Here is a 19336-nt window from a genome sequence, read left to right on the forward strand (position 1 = left end):
ACAATTATGGTAGTTGTGCTGTATAGATGTGTAGGTTTTGATATCTAGATATAAGATCTAAGAGTGGCACAGTTGATACATAAAAGCATTTAATACATATTAAACATATAAAACAAGGGTGTCGTTTAAAATATATTTTAACAGAACGGCAAGAAATAATGTGTAAAAACACATAAACACATAAATATCTATAAAAACACGCGTGTTTTGCTTTTTAGCTGTATGTATAATGTCTCATAAAATTCGTCTCATATATAGTTGTGTTGGCATAAATCTGAAAATAATAAACAATAAAAAATAATAAAAAACAATGAAAAGTAAATAATGTCCAATAATCCCTTCTCAAAGTTTTTACACATTATTTCTTGCCGTTCTGTTAAAATATATTTTAAACGACACCCTTGTTTTATATGTTTAATATGTATTAAATGCTTTTATGTATCAACTGTGCCACTCTTAGATCTTATATCTAGATATCAAAACCTACACATCTATAAAGCACAACTACCATAATTGTAGCTGAGCTATAGCGCTATACAATTTCTCAGACAGAATACCATATTTTCACACCTATACCGCACCAGACCTCGCCAAGATTTGGCGCTCCTTTCTAAACCACGTTTTGACACATATTTTCTAAAAGTGGGCACCTGGGGACCCACTATAGACAGGAGCTATAGGTCCACACTTTCAGCGCTGTAAGAAAACATTGAGTTCAGACATGTTAAACAGGCATAAACTTGATAAAAAAGTACAAAAAACGTTTTAAAATAAAACCGTTACTGTCACTTTAAATTTTAAACTGAACACACTTTATTACTGCAAATGTGAAAAAGTATGAAGGAATTGTTCAAAATTCACCAAAATTTCACCACAGTGTCTTAAAGCCTTAAGAGTATTGCACACCAAATTTGGAAACTTTAACCCTTAAAATAACGGAACCGGAGCCGTTTTTATAATTAACCCCTTTACAGTCCCTGGTATCTGCTTTGCTGAGACCCAACCAAGCCCAAAGGGGAATACGATACCAAATGACGCCTTCAGAAAGTCTTTTCTATGTATCAGAGCTCCACACACATGCATCTGCATGTCATGCTTCTCAAAAACAAGTGCGCAATAGAGGCGCGAAAATGAGACTCTGCCTATGATTAGGGAAAGCCCCTAGAGAATAAGGTGACCAATACAGTGCCTGCCGGTTATCCAAGATTAAAATAATTCCTCAAGGCTATGGGGTATAAAATATGCTTATATATGAATCGTTTTAGCCCAGAAAAATGTCTACAGTCTTAAAAGCCCTTGTGAAGCCCTTTTTTTCTTTATGTAATAAAAATGGCTTACCGGATCCCATAGGGAAAATGACAGCTTCCAGCATTACATCGTCTTGTTAGAAATGTGTCATACCTCAAGCAGCAAAAGTCTGCACACTGTTTCCCCCAACTGAAGTTAATTCCTCTCAACAGTCCTGTGTGGAAACAGCCATCGATTTTAGTAACGGTTGCTAAAATCATTTTCCTCTTACAAACAGAAATCTTCATCTCTTTTCTGTTTCAGAGTAAATAGTACATACCAGCACTATTTTAAAATAACAAACTCTTGATTGAATAATAAAAACTACAGTTAAACACAAAAAAACTCTAAGCCATCTCCGTGGAGATGTTGCCTGTACAACGGCAAAGAGAATGACTGGGGAAGGCGGAGCCTAGGAGGGATCATGTGACCAGCTTTGCTGGGCTCTTTGCCATTTCCTGTTGGGGAAGAGAATATCCCACAAGTAAGGATGACGCCGTGGACCGGACACACCTATGTTGGAGAAACAGGGTATAAATGGTGCCAGAAGATAATTAAAATTTAGGTCCGCTTATCAGAGATACGGGCAGGAGCCATGGACTCTCCTCCCCTCGATGGAAATGAAATTATCATGTAAGCATAATTTATGTTTTCCATCTAAAGAGGAGGAGAGAGTCCACGGCTTCATTCATTACTGTTGGGAACACATACCGAAGCTCTAGAGGACACTGAATGAAACCAGGAGGGTAAAAGGTGGACCTTAATCTGAGGGCACCACAGCCTGCAAATCCTCTCTCCCAAAAACAGCTTCCGCAGAAGCAAAAACGTAAAAGTTGTAAAACTTTCTACAAGTGTGTAAGGAGGATTAGGTAGCCGCCTTACAAATTTGCTCCCTAGAGGCATCATTCTTGAAGGCCCAAGACGAAGCCACAGCTCTAGTTGAATGAGCCATGATCCTCTGAGGAGGCTCATGTCCCGCTGTCTCATAGGCCAAGCGAATCAAGCTCCTCAACCAAAAGGACAAAGAAGTAGAAGAGGCTTTCTGCCCCTTGCGCTTCAATGAATACACCACAAAAAAGATGTAGACTGTCTGAAATCCTTTGTAGCCTGAAGATAGAACTTTAGGGCACGAACTACATCCAGGTTATGAAGTAACCTCTCCTTAGAAGAAGAAGAAGGATTAGGACACAAAGAAGGAACCACTATTTCCTGATTGATGTTACGGTTAGACACCACCTTGGGAAGAAAACCCAAACCAGTGCAAAGCACAGCCTTATCCCCATGAAAAACCAGATAAGGAGGCTCACATTGCAAGGCAGCCATTTCAGAAACTCTGCGCGCCAATCCAACAGGAAGAGTACTAGAATCTTAATGTCAATGAAATGCATAGGCTCAAACGGAACCCTCTGCAAAACCTTAAAGACCAAGTTTAAGCTTCATGGGGGAGCAGACTGTCTAAAGACAGGCCTGATTCTTGACAGAGCCTGAACAAAAGATTGCATGTCAGGGAGCTCATCGAGTCTCCTATGCAACAAGACTGATAATGCCGAAATCTGTCCCTTTAAGGAACTGGCGGCAAGACCCTTCTCCAAACCATCTTGGAGAAAGGACAGAATCCTGGATACCTTCACCTTATGCCAAGGATATCCATGCTTCTTACACCAGGACAAGTAAGTCATCCACAACTTATGGTAGATGCGACGAGTGACTGGTTTCTTGCCTGAATTAGAGCATCAATCACACCTTCAGAAAAGCCTCTCTTGGCCAAGACTAGGCGTTCAATCTCCACACAGTCAGCCTCAGAGAATCGAGATTTTGATGTTGAAATGGGCCTTGTTCCAGCAGATCCCTGCGACAGGGTAACTTCCACGGCGGGGAGGATGACATCCCCACCAGATCTGCAAACAACGTCCTCCACGGCCACAATGGAGCAATCAGAATGGCCGAAGCTCGCTCCTGTTTGATGCGTGCCACTACACGAGGTAGAAGTGGTAATAGTGAAAAAATGTAAGCTAGGCTGAACCCCCAAGGCACTGCTAATGCATCTATCAGCTCTGCCTGGGGATCCCTGGACCTCAACCCATATCGGGGTAGCTTGCAATTGAGTCTGGACGCAATGAGATCCATCTCCGGCGTTCCCCACCTGAGACAAATCTCCGCAAACACTTCAGGGTGAAGAGACCATTCCCCCGGATGGAAAGATTGCCTGCTGAGAAAGTCTGCTTCCCAGTTGTTCACACTTGCAATGTGAATTGCTGAGAGCGAGCAACAGTAGGCCTCCACCCACTCCAATATCTGAGACACCTCACTCATGGCTAGGGATCTCCTCGTACCCCACTGATGGTTGATGTAAGCCACTGAGGTAATGTTGTTGGTCTGGAATCTGATGAAGCTGAATGACCCCAGAGGAGGCCATGCCTTCAGAGCATTGTAGATTGCTCGGAGTTCGAGAATATTTATCGGAAGGAGAGACTCCTCCCGGGACCATTTTTCTTATGCCATCCTGGCACCCCAAACAGCTCCCCATCCTGCCAGACTCGCCTCTGTGGTCACAATCTCCCAGGCCGGTGTCAAGAAGGACGTCCCCATGGACAGTTGCTCCGGATGGATCCACCAAGAGAGGGAAATCCGAGTCCGAGCATCCATGGATATCTGCTGTGATAGATCTGAATGATCGCCGTTCCACTGTCTCAACATGCACAATTGAAGAGGTCTGAGATGGAACCTGGCGAATGGAATGACGTCTATGCTGGAAACCATGAGTCCGATCACCTCCATACACTGAGCCACCGAGGGGCTTGAGGAGGACTGAAGGGCAAGACAAGAGGACACAATCTTCCTGTGTCGCATATTGGCATCACAGATGAAAGATTTGGCGACCTTCAGCGCCTTAATCTTATCCTGAATCTCGTCGATGGATGTCTCACCCTCGACCATTTCACACAGGGATTCACACAAATATGTCGCAGCTCCAGCAACCTCGGCTATAGCCACTGTCGGCTGAAAAACAGACCCTGTATGTTGAAACATCTTCCTTAACATGTTATCCATGGGCTCTTTAAACGAAAAACTATCCTCGAAGGGAATAGTTGTTCGCTTTGCGAGCGTGGAGATAGCACCATCCACCTTAAGGACAGTACCCCACAGCTCAAGCTGAGAGTCCGGACTGGAGAACAGTTTCTTAAAGGAAGAAGGGGAAAAGGAAGAACCTAATCACTCCCATTCATTCTTAATTATATTAGCCATCGTAACAGGAACCGGAAAGGCCAGAGGCACCACCCCGTCCTCCCATACCTTATCAAGCTTAGGAATTGCAGGTTCCTCCAAAAGCTTTGGTTAAGGAACCTCCAGAGTAGCAAGCACTTGCTTCAGCAAAAAGCGCAAAATCTGACGGCCAACGAATCTCTCCCGCAGGAGTAATGGTTGGACCCTGGAGCACTGCATGTGCAATTGGAGATGTCGTAACTTTATTAAAGCATGTGGAACATAGTTTAGCAGGCTGTTCTACCAGAACCTCCTCACAATAAACACAGGAATGAGACCTTGTTAAAGAGGGAGAACCCTCTAACGCGTCAGAGTCCTCCATAGCTTACGGTGTTAATACAGACTAGATTAACTAAATAAATAGGCACCTTTATAACCACCAATGGCCGGGGCACTCACCACTTCCTATGACCCGGACTTGGTTCTTAAAAGATAAAAAGGTGCTACACTGTGACCCTGTCTTTCGTGTTATCATTATGTAATAAAAAATTAAACGATCTAACCAGAATCTACGCCGTGGAACAGGAACATGGCCCTTTAAGTGTGACAGGTTAGTAGCCTCACTCCTGACATGGACTTGAGTGTAAAAAGCAGGCACCGAAACTCGTCAACACCGATTGCTTGTGGAGCTGTTAATATGTCTGGATAGTTTCGCAGAAAGACTCTCCCTGCATCTCCGGACTCTAACTTTCATCCATTCTTCACAGAGGCTGACAGGACTACCTAAAACTCCAGTCCCAATGCGAAGAGTACTACCATCCATAAGAGACTACTCCGATCTTAGGCACTTCTCTGCCGTTCTCCTGTGACAAAAGGCAAAGAATTACTGGGGGATGAGGGAAGTGGGGGAGGTATTTTAGCCTTTAGCTGGGGTGTATTTGCCTCCTCCTGGTGGCCAGGTTCTAAATTCCCAACAGTAATGAATGAAGCTGTGGACTCTCCTCCCCTTTAGATGGAAAATGGATATGCATTTTCTAGTTTACATGTGCATAAACATTACTTAACAAGCTAAGAGCACTAAAAAGAATGTCAAAATGTGCACCAATTGTGTAAATCTATTGAGGTAATACTCTATTAAGAGCATACCTAATATTGTTTAAAACAGGCAATAACATAGGTTCTATATCCAAAGTTTTTTTTATTTTTTATATTTACTTATATTAAGCTTCCCAAAAAATCATCTATCAATGACTAAAAACCACTAGGGGGGACTTCCCAAGCTACATTTTCAGAAAAGAAAAATGTAGGAGAACACTTAACCACATCCTTTCTTGCACGTGAATTCGAAATAATATACTAGGAAAAAAAAGTCATTAACTGGTAGCTCAAAAGCATCAGCTTACTACCTACGGGAATGAAGTGGGTGTATTGTGTTTCTTCAAGTTTGTTCCTCAGCCAATCAAAATCCTGATACCTTCGGCGTACAGAGTATTCAGGCAAATCAAATTCAGTTCTACTCGTCTGCAAAACAAAATGCATAGATTAAATTAATATTCTGGTTTTATATATATATATATACACACACATACAAACACACACACAGTATCTCACAAAAGTGAGTACACACCTCACATATTTGTAAATATTTTATTATAACTTTTCATGTGACAACACTGAAGAAATGACACTTTCCTACAATGTAAAGTAGTGAGTGTACAGCCTGTATAACGGAGTACATTTGCTATCCCCTCAAAATAACTCAACACACAGCCATTAATGTCTGGTTTCTCATATATATATATATATATATATATATATATATATATATATATATATATATATATATATATATGTTTAGACATTAATGACTGTGTGTTGAGTTATTTTGAGGGGACAGCAAATATACACTGTTATACAGGCTGTACACTCACTACTTTACATTGTAGCAAAGTGACATTTCTTCAGTGTTGTTACATGAAAAGATATAATAAAATATTTACAAAAATGTTAGGGGTGTACTCACCTTTGTGAGATACTGTGTGTGTGTGTGTGTATATATATATATATATATATATATATATATATAAAAAACTGTTAATAAATGGTTGAGAACAAGAGTCCATAAGCTTAAAAAAATACATGCATAAATAAATATACAAATAAAATAGAGTAGGTTTAATAGGGACATGAAACAGGATTTAGGTAGAACATACTATTCAAAACAACTTTCCGGTTTACTTATATTATCAAAACTCCTTAATTCTCTTGGCATCATTTGTTGAAGGAGCAGCAATGCACTACTGGTTTCTAACTGAACACATGTGAGCCAATGACAATCTGTATATACATGCAGCCACCAATCAGCAGCTAGAACCTAGGTTCTTTGATGCTCCTGAGCTTTCCGAGATAAACCTTTGAGCAAAGGATAACTAGAGAATTAAATAAATAGAAGTAAATTGAAGAGTTTTTTACAATTGTATGTTCTGTCTAAATCATGAATGTCTAATTATGACTTCACTGTCCCTTTAACATCAAAATGTTTTCAAGCATGTGTTTTTGTTTGTTTTTGAGAAAGAGTATGGAATAGTTCAGTGTGCATTATCTATATAAATGTGTTAAGTTGATTAAATTTACAAATTTATCAATAATGTAACATCTAGTGGGCCAAGTAATTCCTCATTTGAAAGAGGTGCTCTTTTGAGTAGCGTCTTGTTTTTTTTAATCATATCTCCTTTGCTGTAGTCAATAATGGGCAGATATAAATCAGCGCCTGCATTGATCAAGTGGGCACTGTGCATCGTGTGATAGAGTAGAGAACATGCCCCAGCCTCCCTAAAGAAAGTAGAAAAATTACCAAATGCATATTTACTATAAAAGAAAAGCAGGGGTAAAAAAAGATAAATTGAGCGCTGTGCATAGTTTAAACTTTTATAGGGAATTACATTTTTAGTTTATTGTCATTGTAAGAATGCGCGGTTCCTGAGATCCAGCCCAGTAACAATGGGCTACTCCACTAGTGTAGGGTCAGATTTATCTGCTGCCATGACAACTGGGGTGCCCAGATCTTGTCTAGACTGAGATAAGCCTTGGGTTACAAATAACATTATTAGCACTAGAGACATACGTACTCTATACTTTTCTCTCCTAGTGATGCATTTTACCTTCTGGACTATATTAAATGGTTTACAAATAGCTCACTGGCCTTTACTTTATAATTTTAAACAGCTGTGTATATATATATATATATATATATATATATATATATATATATGTTTGTGTGTGTTTATGTACGTTCCTTGTTTGCAAGAAGGCACTCACTGGTCTTTAGAAAAAACTATTTTTAATATTGTGTCAAGAAAGCAAATACATCAATAACGTTTCGATGTCGTTATGACATCTTTGTCAAATGTTCTGCCAGTATCAGTATCCTAGAACAATCATGTCCCCAAAGTGAAAAAATTGCTAACATAATATCTCTAATACCCACCTTATATACAAACAAACCTAAATCCTCCCGCTCGGCAAATCACCAACTTCACCCCTGACGTCATCACGCTCAAGCGTGAGCGAAAAGCGTCAGTCCGATCCGATTGGCTACACAAATTTCCATGGCAACCGTGTGTATACAAGCTACAAGCTTTGTGTGTGTTTATGTATGTATGTGTGCATGCGTGTATGTATGTATGTGTGCATGCATGTGTGTATGTGTGTGTGTATGTATGTGTGTGTGTGTGTATATGTGTGTGTGTGTATATGTGTGTGTGTGTATATGTGTGTGTGTGTATATGTGTGTGTGTGTGTGTGTGTGTGTGTGTGTGTGTGTGTACAGGGAGTGCAGAATTATTAGGCAAGTTGTATTTTTGAGGATTAATTTTATTATTGAACAACAACCATGTTCTCAATGAACCCAAAAAACTCATTAATATCAAAGCTGAATAGTTTTGGAAGTATTTTTTAGTTTTTTTTTAGTTATAGCTATTTTAGGGGGATATCTGTGTGTGCAGGTGACTATTACTGTGCATAATTATTAGGCAACTTAACAAAAAACAAATATATACCCATTTCAATTATTTATTTTTACCAGTGAAACCAATATAACATCTCAACATTCACAAATATACATTTCTGACATTCAAAAACAAAACAAAAACAAATCAGTGACCAATATAGCCACCTTTCTTTGCAAGGACACTCAAAAGCCTGCCATCCATGGATTCTGTCAGTGTTTTGATCTGTTCACCATCAACATTGCGTGCAGCAGCAACCACAGCCTCCCAGACACTGTTCAGAGAGGTGTACTGTTTTCCCTCCTTGTAAATCTCACATTTGATGATGGACCACAGGTTCTCAATGGGGTTCAGATCAGGTGAACAAGGAGGCCATGTCATTAGATTTTCTTCTTTTATACCCTTTCTTGCCAGCCACGCTGTGGAGTACTTGGACGCGTGTGATGGAGCATTGTCCTGCATGAAAATCATGTTTTTCTTGAAGGATGCAGACTTCTTCCTGTACCACTGCTTGAAGAAGGTGTCTTCCAGAAACTGGCAGTAGGACTGGGAGTTGAGCTTGACTCCATCCTCAACCCGAAAAGGCCCCCACAAGCTCATCTTTGATGATACCAGCCCAAACCAGTACTCCACCTCCACCTTGCTGGCGTCTGAGTCGGACTGGAGCTCTCTGCCCTTTACCAATCCAGCCACGGGCCCATCCATCTGGCCCATCAAGACTCACTCTCATTTCATCAGTAGAAAAATCAGTCTTGAGATATTTCTTGGCCCAGTCTTGACGTTTCAGCTTGTGTGTCTTGTTCAGTGGTGGTCGTCTTTCAGCCTTTCTTACCTTGGCCATGTCTCTGAGTATTGCACACCTTGTGCTTTTGGGCACTCCAGTGATGTTGCAGCTCTGAAATATGGCCAAACTGGTGGCAAGTGGCATCTTTTCAGCTGCACGCTTGACTTTTCTCAGTTCATGGGCAGTTATTTTGCGCCTTGGTTTTTCCACACGCTTCTTGCGACCCTGTTGACTATTTTGAATGAAACGCTTGATTGTTCGATGATCACTCTTCAGAAGCTTTGCAATTTTAAGAGTGCTGCATCCCTCTGCAAGATATCTCACTATTTTTGACTTTTCTGAGCCTGTCAAGTCCTTCTTTTGACCCATTTTGCCAAAGGAAAAGAAGTTGCCTAATAATTATGCACACCTGATATAGGGTGTTGATGTCATTAGACCACACCCCTTCTCATTACAGAGATGCACATCACCTAATATGCTTAATTGGTAGTAGGCTTTCGAGCCTATACAGCTTGGAGTAAGACAACATGCATAAAGAGGATGATGTGGTCAAAATACTCATTTGCCTAATAATTCTGCACTCCCTGTATGTGTGTGTGTGTATGTGTATGTATGTTTTAATATGTGGGATGTCAGATTGTGATATTAAAGGGACATGAAACCCAAAATTTTTCTTTCATGATTCAGATAGAGAATACAATTTTAAACAACTTTCCAATTTACTTCTATTATTTCATTTGCTTCCTTTTCTTCTAATCTTTTGCTGAAAGGTTTATCTAGGCAAGTTCATGTGCAGCAGAAAACCTAGGTTCTAGCGGTTGATTGGTGGCTGCATATATATATTGAATGTGATTGGCTCACCCATGTGTTCAGTTAGAAACTAGTAGTGCATTGCTGCTACTTCAACAAATGATACCAATAGAATGAAACAGATTAGATAAAAGAAATAAATTAGAAAGTTGTTTAAAATTGTATTCTCTATCTGAATTATGACAGAAAAGATTTGGGTTTCATGTACCTTTAAAGCTATCTAGCTAATACTCTATCTGTAATTATAAAGTCCTTGCTTGCACAGTCAACTTTAGCACAGCTGTTCAGTGAAAGATTCTGCCTGCTTAAAATCTCTAGATATTAATATTTAGTATAGGTATGTGAATAACACCTCTGAGAATCATGTGTCTAGATATGAAACATTGTTGGTTTGTATAATATCAAGCAGTCAGATATAAACAATATCTTTTATAGCTGGCTATTAATAAATTAAAAAATAATGCTGTAACAAGAGGACCTGTTAATATGTGGAATGTCAGGTTATGAGATTAAAGCTATCTAGCTAATACTCTATCTGCAATTATAAAGTCCTTGCTTGCACAGTTAACTTCAGCACAGCTGCTCAATGTAATAGATTCAGTCTGCTTGAACTCTCTCAATATCAATATATAGCAAAGGTATGTGAATAATACCTCAGAGTCATGTATCTAGATATGAAACATTGTACTTGGTTTGTATAATATAAAGCAGTTAGAAACAAACAATATTTTTTGCAGCCGGCTATTAATAAATTCAGAAATAATGCTGTAACAAGAGGACCTATCTAGCTCAGCGGTCGCCAACTGGTGGTCCACGAGAAGATGTTGGTGGTCCTTGACACCATCAAGCAGGAATTAATCTCCTCTGATGGTGTCCACCGTCGCGCCGCAACTCCCTACAGTGCCTGGCTGGACATCATTAAAACCGACAGAGGAGGAGTTAAATTTCAATCTCCCTATGCATGTTGCGTAGTACATTTGCAACTTCCGTAGCTAGATTGTATTTTTAACTCCTCCCGCCCGGCGCACTGCTCAGAGGAAGATGCTTCCATTCTAAAGCCAGCAGAGATTGGTATAGTCTTGGCTTGAAATAGTGGGATTAAAGAAATAAAAAACATAATTTATGCTTACCTGATAAATTTATTTCTCTTGTGGTGTATCCAGTCCACGGATCATCCATTACTTGTGGGATATTCTCCTTCCCAGGAAGTTGCAAGAGGATCACCCACAGCAGAGCTGCTATATAGCTCCTCCCCTAATTGCCAAATCCAGTCATTCAACCAAAACTAGCCGAGAAAGGAGAAACCCTAGGGTGCAGTGGTGACTGTAGTTTAAAATTTAGACCTGCCTTAAAAGGACAGGGCGGGCCGTGGACTGGATACACCACAAGAGAAATAAATTTATCAGGTAAGCATAAATTATGTTTTCTCTTGTTAGTTGTGTCCAGTCCACGGATCATCCATTACTTGTGGGATACCAATACCAAATCTAAAGTACACGGATGAAGGGAGGGACAAGGCAGGTACTTAAACGGAAGGGACCACTGCCTGTAGAACCTTTCTCCCAAAAATAGCCTCCGAAGAAGCAAAAGTATCAAATTTGTAAAATTTGGAAAAGGTATGAAGCGAAGACCAAGTCGCAGCTTTGCAAATCTGTTCAACAGAAGCCTCCTTTTTAAAGGCCCAGGTGGAAGCCAGAGCTCTAGAAGAATGAGCTGTAATCCTTTCAGGGGGCTGCTGTCCAGCAGTCTCATAGGCTAAGCGTATTACGCTCTGAAGCCAAAAAGAAAGAGGTTGCCGAAGCCTTTTGACCTCTCCTCTGTCCAGAGTAAACAACAAACAGGGAAGATGTTTGACGAAAATCTTTAGTCGCTTGTAAGAAAAACTTTAAAGCACGGACTACGTCCAAATTATGTAAAAGACGTTCCTTCTTTGAAGAAGGATTAGGACACAATGATGGAACAACAATCTCTTGATTGATATTCTTGTTGGAAACTACCTTAGGTAAAAACCCAGGATTTGTACGCAGAACTACTTTATCTGTATGGAAAATCAGATAAGGAGAATCACATTGTAAAGCTGATAACTCAGAGACTCTACGAGCCGAGGAAATAGCCATCAAAAATAGAACTTTCCAAGATAAAAGTTTGATATCAATGGAATGAAGGGGTTCAAACGGAACTCCTTGAAGAACCTTAAGAACCAAGTTTAAGCTCCATGGAGGAGCAACAGGTTTAAACACAGGCTTAATTCTAGCCAAAGCCTGACAAAATGCCTCAACGTCTGGAACCTCTGCCAGACGCTTGTGCAAAAGGATAGACAGAGCAGAAATCTGTCCCTTTAAAGAACTAGCTGATAATCCTTTATCCAAACCCTCTTGGAGAAAGGACAATATCCTAGGAACCCTAACCTTACTCCATGAGTAATTCTTGGATTCACACCAATGAAGATATTTGCGCCATATCTTATGGTAGATTTTCCTGGTTACAGGCTTTCGTGCCTGTATTAAGGTATCAATGACTGACTCTGAGAAGCCACGCCTTGATAAAATCAAGCGTTCAATCTCCAGGCAGTCAGTCTCAGAGAAATTAGATTTGGATGATTGAAAGGACCTTGTAGCAGAAGGTCTTGTCTCAGAGGCAGAGGCCAAGGTGGAAAGGATGACATGTCCACCAGGTCTGCATACCAGGTCCTGCGTGGCCAAGCAGGCGCGATCAAGATCACAGATGCTCTCTCCTGTTTGATTTTGGCAATCAGTCGAGGGAGCAAAGGAAACGGTGGAAACACATAAGCAAGGTTGAAGAACCACGGTGCTGCTAGAGCATCTATCAGCATCGCTTCTGGGTCCCTGGACCTGGATCCGTAACAAGGAAGCTTGGCGTTCTGGCGAGACGCCATGAGATCCAATTCTGGTGTGCCCCAACGATGAACCAATTAAGCAAACACCTCCGGAGGGAGTTCCCACTCCCCCGCATGAAAAGTCTGACGACTTAGAAAATCCGCCTCCCAGTTCTCTACACCTGGGATATGGATCGCTGATAGATGGCAAGAGTGAGTCTCTGCCCAGCGAATTATCTTGGAGACTTCTAGGGAGCTCCTGGTCCCCCCATGATGGTTTATGTAAGCCACAGTCGTGATGTTGTCCGACTGAAATCTGATGAACCTCAGGGTTGCTAACTGAGGCCAAGCTAGAAGAGCATTGAATATTGCTCTTAACTCCAGAATATTTATTGGGAGGAGTTTCTCCTCCTGAGTCCACCATCCCTGAGCCTTCAGGGAATTCCAGACTGCACCCCAACCTAGAAGGCTGGCATCTGTTGTTACAATTGTCCAATCTGGCCTGTGAAAGGTCATACCTTTGGACAGATGGACCCGAGATAGCCACCAGAGAAGAGAATCTCTGGTCTCTTGATCCAGATTTAGCAGAGGGGACAAATATGTGTAATCCCCATTCCACTGACTGAGCATGCATAATTGCAGCGGTCTGAGATGTAGGCGCGCAAATGGCACTATGTCCATCGCCGCTACCATTAAGCCGATCACTTCCATGCACTGAGCCACGAAGGGCGCGGAATGTAGTGAAGAACACGGCAGGAATTTAGAAGCTTTGATAACCTGGACTCCGTCAGGTAAATTTTCATTTCTACAGAATCTATCAGAGTTCCTAGGAAGGAAACCCTTGTGAGGGGTGATAGAGAACTCTTTCCCTCGTTCACTTTCCACCCATGCGACCTCAGAAATGCCAACACTATGTCCGTATGAGATTTGGCAATTTGGAAGTTTGACGCCTGTATCAGGATGTCGTCTAGATAAGCGGCCACTGCTATGCCCCGTGGTCTTAGGACCGCCAGAAGAGACCCCAGAACCTTTGTAAAAATTCTTGGGGCTGTAGCTAACCCGAAGGGAAGAGCCACAAACTGGTAATGCCTGTCTAGAAAGGCAAACCTTAGGAACCGATGATGATCTTTGTGAATCGGTATGTGAAGGTAAGCATCCTTCAAATCCACTGTGGTCATGTACTGACCCTCCTGGATCATAGGTAGGATTGTCCGAATAGTTTCCATTTTGAACGATGGAACTCTGAGGAATTTGTTTAAGATCTTTAGATCCAAAATTGGTCTGAAGGTTCCCTCTTTTTTGGGAACCACAAACAGATTTGAATAAAATCCCTGTCCTTGTTCCATCTGTGGAACTGGATGGATCACTCCCATTATTAGGAGGTCTTGCACACAGCGTAAGAATGCCTCTTTCTTTATCTGGTTTACAGATAATCTCGAAAGGTGAAATCTCCCTTGTGGGGGGGAAGCTTTGAAGTCCAGACGATATCCCTGAGATATGATCTCCAACGCCCAGGGATCCTGAACATCTCTTGCCCACGCCTGGGCAAAGAGAGAAAGTCTGCCCCCTACTAGATCCGTTGCCGGATAGGGGGCTGTTCCTTCATGCTGTCTTAGAGGCAGCAGCAGGCTTTCTGGCCTGCTTGCCTTTGCTCCAGGCCTGATGAGATTTCCAGGCCGGCTTGGATTGCGCAAAAGTTCCCTCTTGTTTTGTAGCAGAGGAAGTTGATGCTGCACCTGCCTTGAAGTTTCAAAGGCACGAAAATTAGACTGTTTGGCCCTTGATTTGGCCCTGTCCTGAGGAATGGTATGATTCTTACCTCCAGTAATGTCAGCAATAATTTCCTTCAAACCAGGCCCGAATAGGGTCTGCCCCTTGAAGGGAATGTTAAGTAGGGCGCCATCCAGGCGCCCTACGCGCCTGGATGGCGAATCCAGAATTCTTAGCCGTTAGTTTAGTCAAATGAACAATGGCATCAGAAACATAAGAATTAGCTAGCTTAAGTGTTCTAAGCTTGTCAAGTATTTCAGTCAATGGAGTAGCTGTCTGAAAGGCCTCTTCCAGAGACTCAAACCAGAACGCCGCAGCAGCAGTGACAGGAGCAATGCATGCAAGGGGCTGCAGGATAAAACCTTGTTGAATAAACATTTTCTTAAGGTAACCTAATTTTTTATCCATTGGATCTGAAAAAGCACAACTGTCCTCGACAGGGATAGTGGTATGCTTTGCTAAAGTAGAAACTGCTCCCTCCACCTTAGGGACCGTCTGCCATAAGTCCCGTGTGGTGGCGTCTATTGGAAACATTTTTCTAAAAATAGGAGGGGGGGGGGGGAAACGGCACACCGGGTCTGCCCCACTCCTTAGTAATAATTTCTGTAAACCTTTTAGGTATTGGAAAAACGTCAGTACACACCGGCACCGCGTAGTATTTATCCAGTCTACACAATTTCTCTGGCACTGCAATTGTGTCACAGTCATTCAGAGCAGCTAAAACCTCTCCAAGCAACACCCGGAGGTTCTCAAGCTTAAATTTAAAAGTAGACATATCTGAATCAGGTTTCCCCGAGTCAGAGACGTCACCTACAGACTGAAGCTCTTCCTCAGCTTCTGCATATTGTGACGCAGTATCAGACATGGGCCTTAAAACATCTGCGCGCTCTGTATTATGTCTAACCCCAGAGCTATCGCGCTTTCCTCTGAATTCAGGCAGTCTGGCTAATACCGCTGACAGGGTATTATCCATGATTGCCGCCATGTCCTGCAAAGTAATCGCTATGGGCGTCTTTGATGTACTTGGCGCCATTTTAGCATGAGTCCCTTGAGCGGGAGTCAAAGGGTCCGACATGTGGGGAGAGTTAGTCGGCATAACTTCCCCCTCGTCAGAATCCTCTGGTGATAATTCTTTTAAAGATAACAGCTGATCTTTATTGTTTAAAGTGAAATCAATACATTTAGTACACATTCTCCTATGGGGTTCCACCATGGCTTTTAAACATAATGAACAAGGAGTTTCCTCTATGTCAGACATGTTTATACAAACTAGCAATGAGACTAGCAAGCTTGGAAAACACTTTAAATCAAGTTAACAAGCAATATAAAAAAACGTTACTGTGCCTTTAAGAGAAACAAATTTTGCCATAATTTGAAATAACAGTGAAAAAAGGCAGTTAAACTAACGAAATTTTTACAGTGTATGTAACAAGTTAGCAGAGCATTGCACACACTTGCAAATGGATGATTAACCCCTTAATACAAAAAACAGATTAACAAAACGAAAAATATGTTTTTTAAACAGTCATAACAACTGCCACAGCTCCTACTTTTGAAGCCTTTTGAGCCCTTCAGAGATGTCCTATAGCATGCAGGAGACTGCTGAGGGAAGCTGAATGTCACAGTTTGTAATTTTAACTGCACCAACTGTAACTTTTATACTATAACAGTGGAAAGCCTCAGGAAACTGTTTCTAGGCAAAAATAAAGCCAGCCATGTGGAAAAAAATAGGCCCCAATAAGTTTTATCACCAAAGCATATATAAAAACGATTAAACATGCCAGCAAAGTTTTATATTGCACATTAATCAGAGTATATACCTCTGATAGCAAGCCTGATACTAGTCGCTATTAAATCACTGTATTTAGGCTTTAACTTACATTAATCCGGTATCAGCAGCATTTTCTAGCAAATTCCATCCCTAGAAAAACTTAACTGCACATACCTTATTGCAGGATACCCTGCACGCCATTCTCCCTCTGAAGTTACCTCACTCCTCAGACATATGTGAGAACGGCAGTGGATCTTAGTTACTTCTGCCAAGATCATAGAAAAACGCAGGCAGATTCTTCTTCTAAATGCTGCCTGAGATAAAATAGTACACTCCGGTACCATTTAAAAACAAACTTTTGATTGAAGAAAAAACTAACTATATTTTACCACTTTCCTCTAACTACCTCCAGCTATGTTGAGAGCTTGCAAGAGAATGACTGGATATGGCAGTTAGGGGAGGAGCTATACAGCAGCTCTGATGTGGGTGATCCTCTTGCAACTTCCTGTTGGGAAGGAGAATATCCCACAAGTAATGGATGATCCGTGGACTGGATACACCTAACAAGAGAAACATGCAGAGAAAGGAAAAACCATAGGGTGCAGTGGTGACTGTAGTTTTAATGAAAAAATTACCTGCCTTAAAATGACAGGGCGGGCCGTGGACTGGATACACTACAAGAGAATTACATTTATCAGGTAAGCATAAATTATGTTTTCTCTTGTTAAGTGTATCCAGTCCACGGATCATCCATTACTTATAGGATACCAATACCAAAGCTAAAGTACACGGATGAAGGGAGGGACAAGGCAGGTACTTAAACGGAAGGTACCACTGCCTGAAAAAAACCCTTTCTCCCAAAAATAGCCTCCGAAGAAGCAAAGTATGAAGCGCAGACCAAGACGCCATCTTGTAAATCTGTTCAACAGAAGCCTCCTTTTAAAAAGGTCCAAGTGAAAGCCACAGCTCTAGTAGAATGAGCTGTAATCCCTTCAGGAGGCTGCTGTCCAGCAGTCTCATAAGCTAAACGAATTATGCTTTTTAACCAAAAAGAAAGAGAGGTTGCTGAAGTCTTTTGACCTCTCCTCTGTCCAGAGTAGACAACAAACAAAGTAAATGTTTGATGAAAATCTGAAGTAGCTTGTAAGTAAAACTTTAAAGCACGAACCACGTCCAAATTGTGTAATAGACGTTCCTTCTTCGAAGAAGGATTAGGATACAAGAATGGAACAACACTCTCTTGAGTGATATTCTTGTTAGATACCACCTTAGGTAAAAAACCCAGGTTTGATACGCAGGACTACCTTATCCGTACGGAGGACCAGATAAGGAGAATCACATTGTAAAGCAGATAACTCGGAGACTCTACGAGCCGAGGAAATAGCTACCGAAAAGGAACTCTCCAAGATAAAAAGTTTGATATCTATGGAATGAAGAGATTCATACGGAACTTCTTGAAGATTCTTAATAATCAGGTTTAAGTTCCATGGCGGAGCAACAGGTTTAAACACAGGCTTGGTTCTAATCAAAGCCTGACAAAATGCCTGAACGTCTGGAGTATCTGCCAGACGCTTGTGCAAAAGAATATACAGAGTAGAATCTGTCCTTTTAAGGAACTAGCTGACAACCCTTATCTCAATATCATCTTGGAGAAAAGATAATATCCTGGGAATCCTGACTTTACTTTATGAGTAACCCTTGGATTCATACCAATAAGATATTTATGCCATAACTATGTTAAATTTTCCTAGTGACAGGCTTTCATGCCTGTATTAAGGTATCAATGACTGACTCTGAGAAGCCATGCTTTGATAACATCAAGCGTTCAGTTTCCAGGCAGTCCATCTCAGAGAAGTTTAATTTAGATGGTTGAAAGGACCCTGAGGTAGAGGGTCCTGTCTCATAAGCAGAGACCATGATGGAAAGGATGATATGTCCACCAGATCTGCATACCAGGTCCTGCGTGGCCACGCAGGCGCTGTCAAAAACACCAAAGCACTCTCCTGCTTGATCTTGTACAAAGACCTCCGGAGGGAATTCCCCCTTCCCCGGATGAAAAAGTCTGACGACTTAGAAAATCCGCCTCCCAGTTCTCAACACCTGGGATATGGATACCTGATAGACAAGAGAGAGTCTCTGTCCAGTGAATTATTTTAAGACTTCTAACATCGCTAGGGAACTTCTGTTCCCCCTTGATGGTTGCTGTAAGCCACAGTCGTGATATTGTCCGACTGAAATCTGATGTACCTCAGAGTTGCTAACTGAGGCCAAGCCTGAAGAGCATGGAATATCGCTCCCAGTTCCAGAATATTTATTAGAAGGAGGGTCTCCTCCTGAGGGAGTTCCAGACTGTATCCCAACCTAAAAGGCTGGCATCTGTTGCAACAACTGTCCCATCTGACCTGCGGAAGGTCATACCCTTGGACAGATGGACCCGAGATAGCCACCAGAGAAGAGAATCTCTGGCCTCTTGGTCCAGATTTAAGAGGGGGACAAATCTGTGTAATCCCCGTTCCATTGACGGAGCATGCATAGTTGCAGCGGTCTGAAATGTAGGCGTGCAAACGGTACTATGTCCCTTGCCGCTACCATTAAGCCGATTACATTCATGTACCGAGCCACCGAAGGGCGCGGATGGAATGAAGAACACGGCAGTAATTTAGAAACTTTGACAACCTGGACTCCGTCAGGTAAATTTTTCATTTCTACCGAATCTATCAGAGTCCCTAGGAAGGAAACCCTTGAGATTGGGGATAGAGAACTCTTTCCTTGTTCACTTTCCACCCATGCGATCTCAGAAATGCCAGTACTACGTCCGTATGAGACTTGGCAATTCGGATGTTCGACGCCTAAATAAGGGGCCACTT

At 41.7% G+C, this 19336-nt stretch overlaps 1 protein-coding gene across 3 annotated transcripts in view; it reads right to left on the reverse strand.

The window, feature by feature from the left end:
- The window catches only part of SNX30 (sorting nexin family member 30), a 221600-nt gene that overhangs the window by 77837 nt on the left and 124427 nt on the right, over window positions 1-19336 (reverse strand). For all 3 annotated transcript variants that reach the window (XM_053702680.1, XM_053702679.1, XM_053702681.1), the window contains exon 3: window positions 5902-6012. In XM_053702680.1, coding sequence (XP_053558655.1) covers window positions 5902-6012 — 111 coding nt within the window. The remainder of the gene's footprint in view (window positions 1-5901; window positions 6013-19336) is intronic.

Source organism: Bombina bombina, chromosome 2 (assembly GCF_027579735.1).
Source record: "Bombina bombina isolate aBomBom1 chromosome 2, aBomBom1.pri, whole genome shotgun sequence".
Taxonomy (NCBI): Eukaryota; Metazoa; Chordata; class Amphibia; order Anura; family Bombinatoridae; genus Bombina; species Bombina bombina.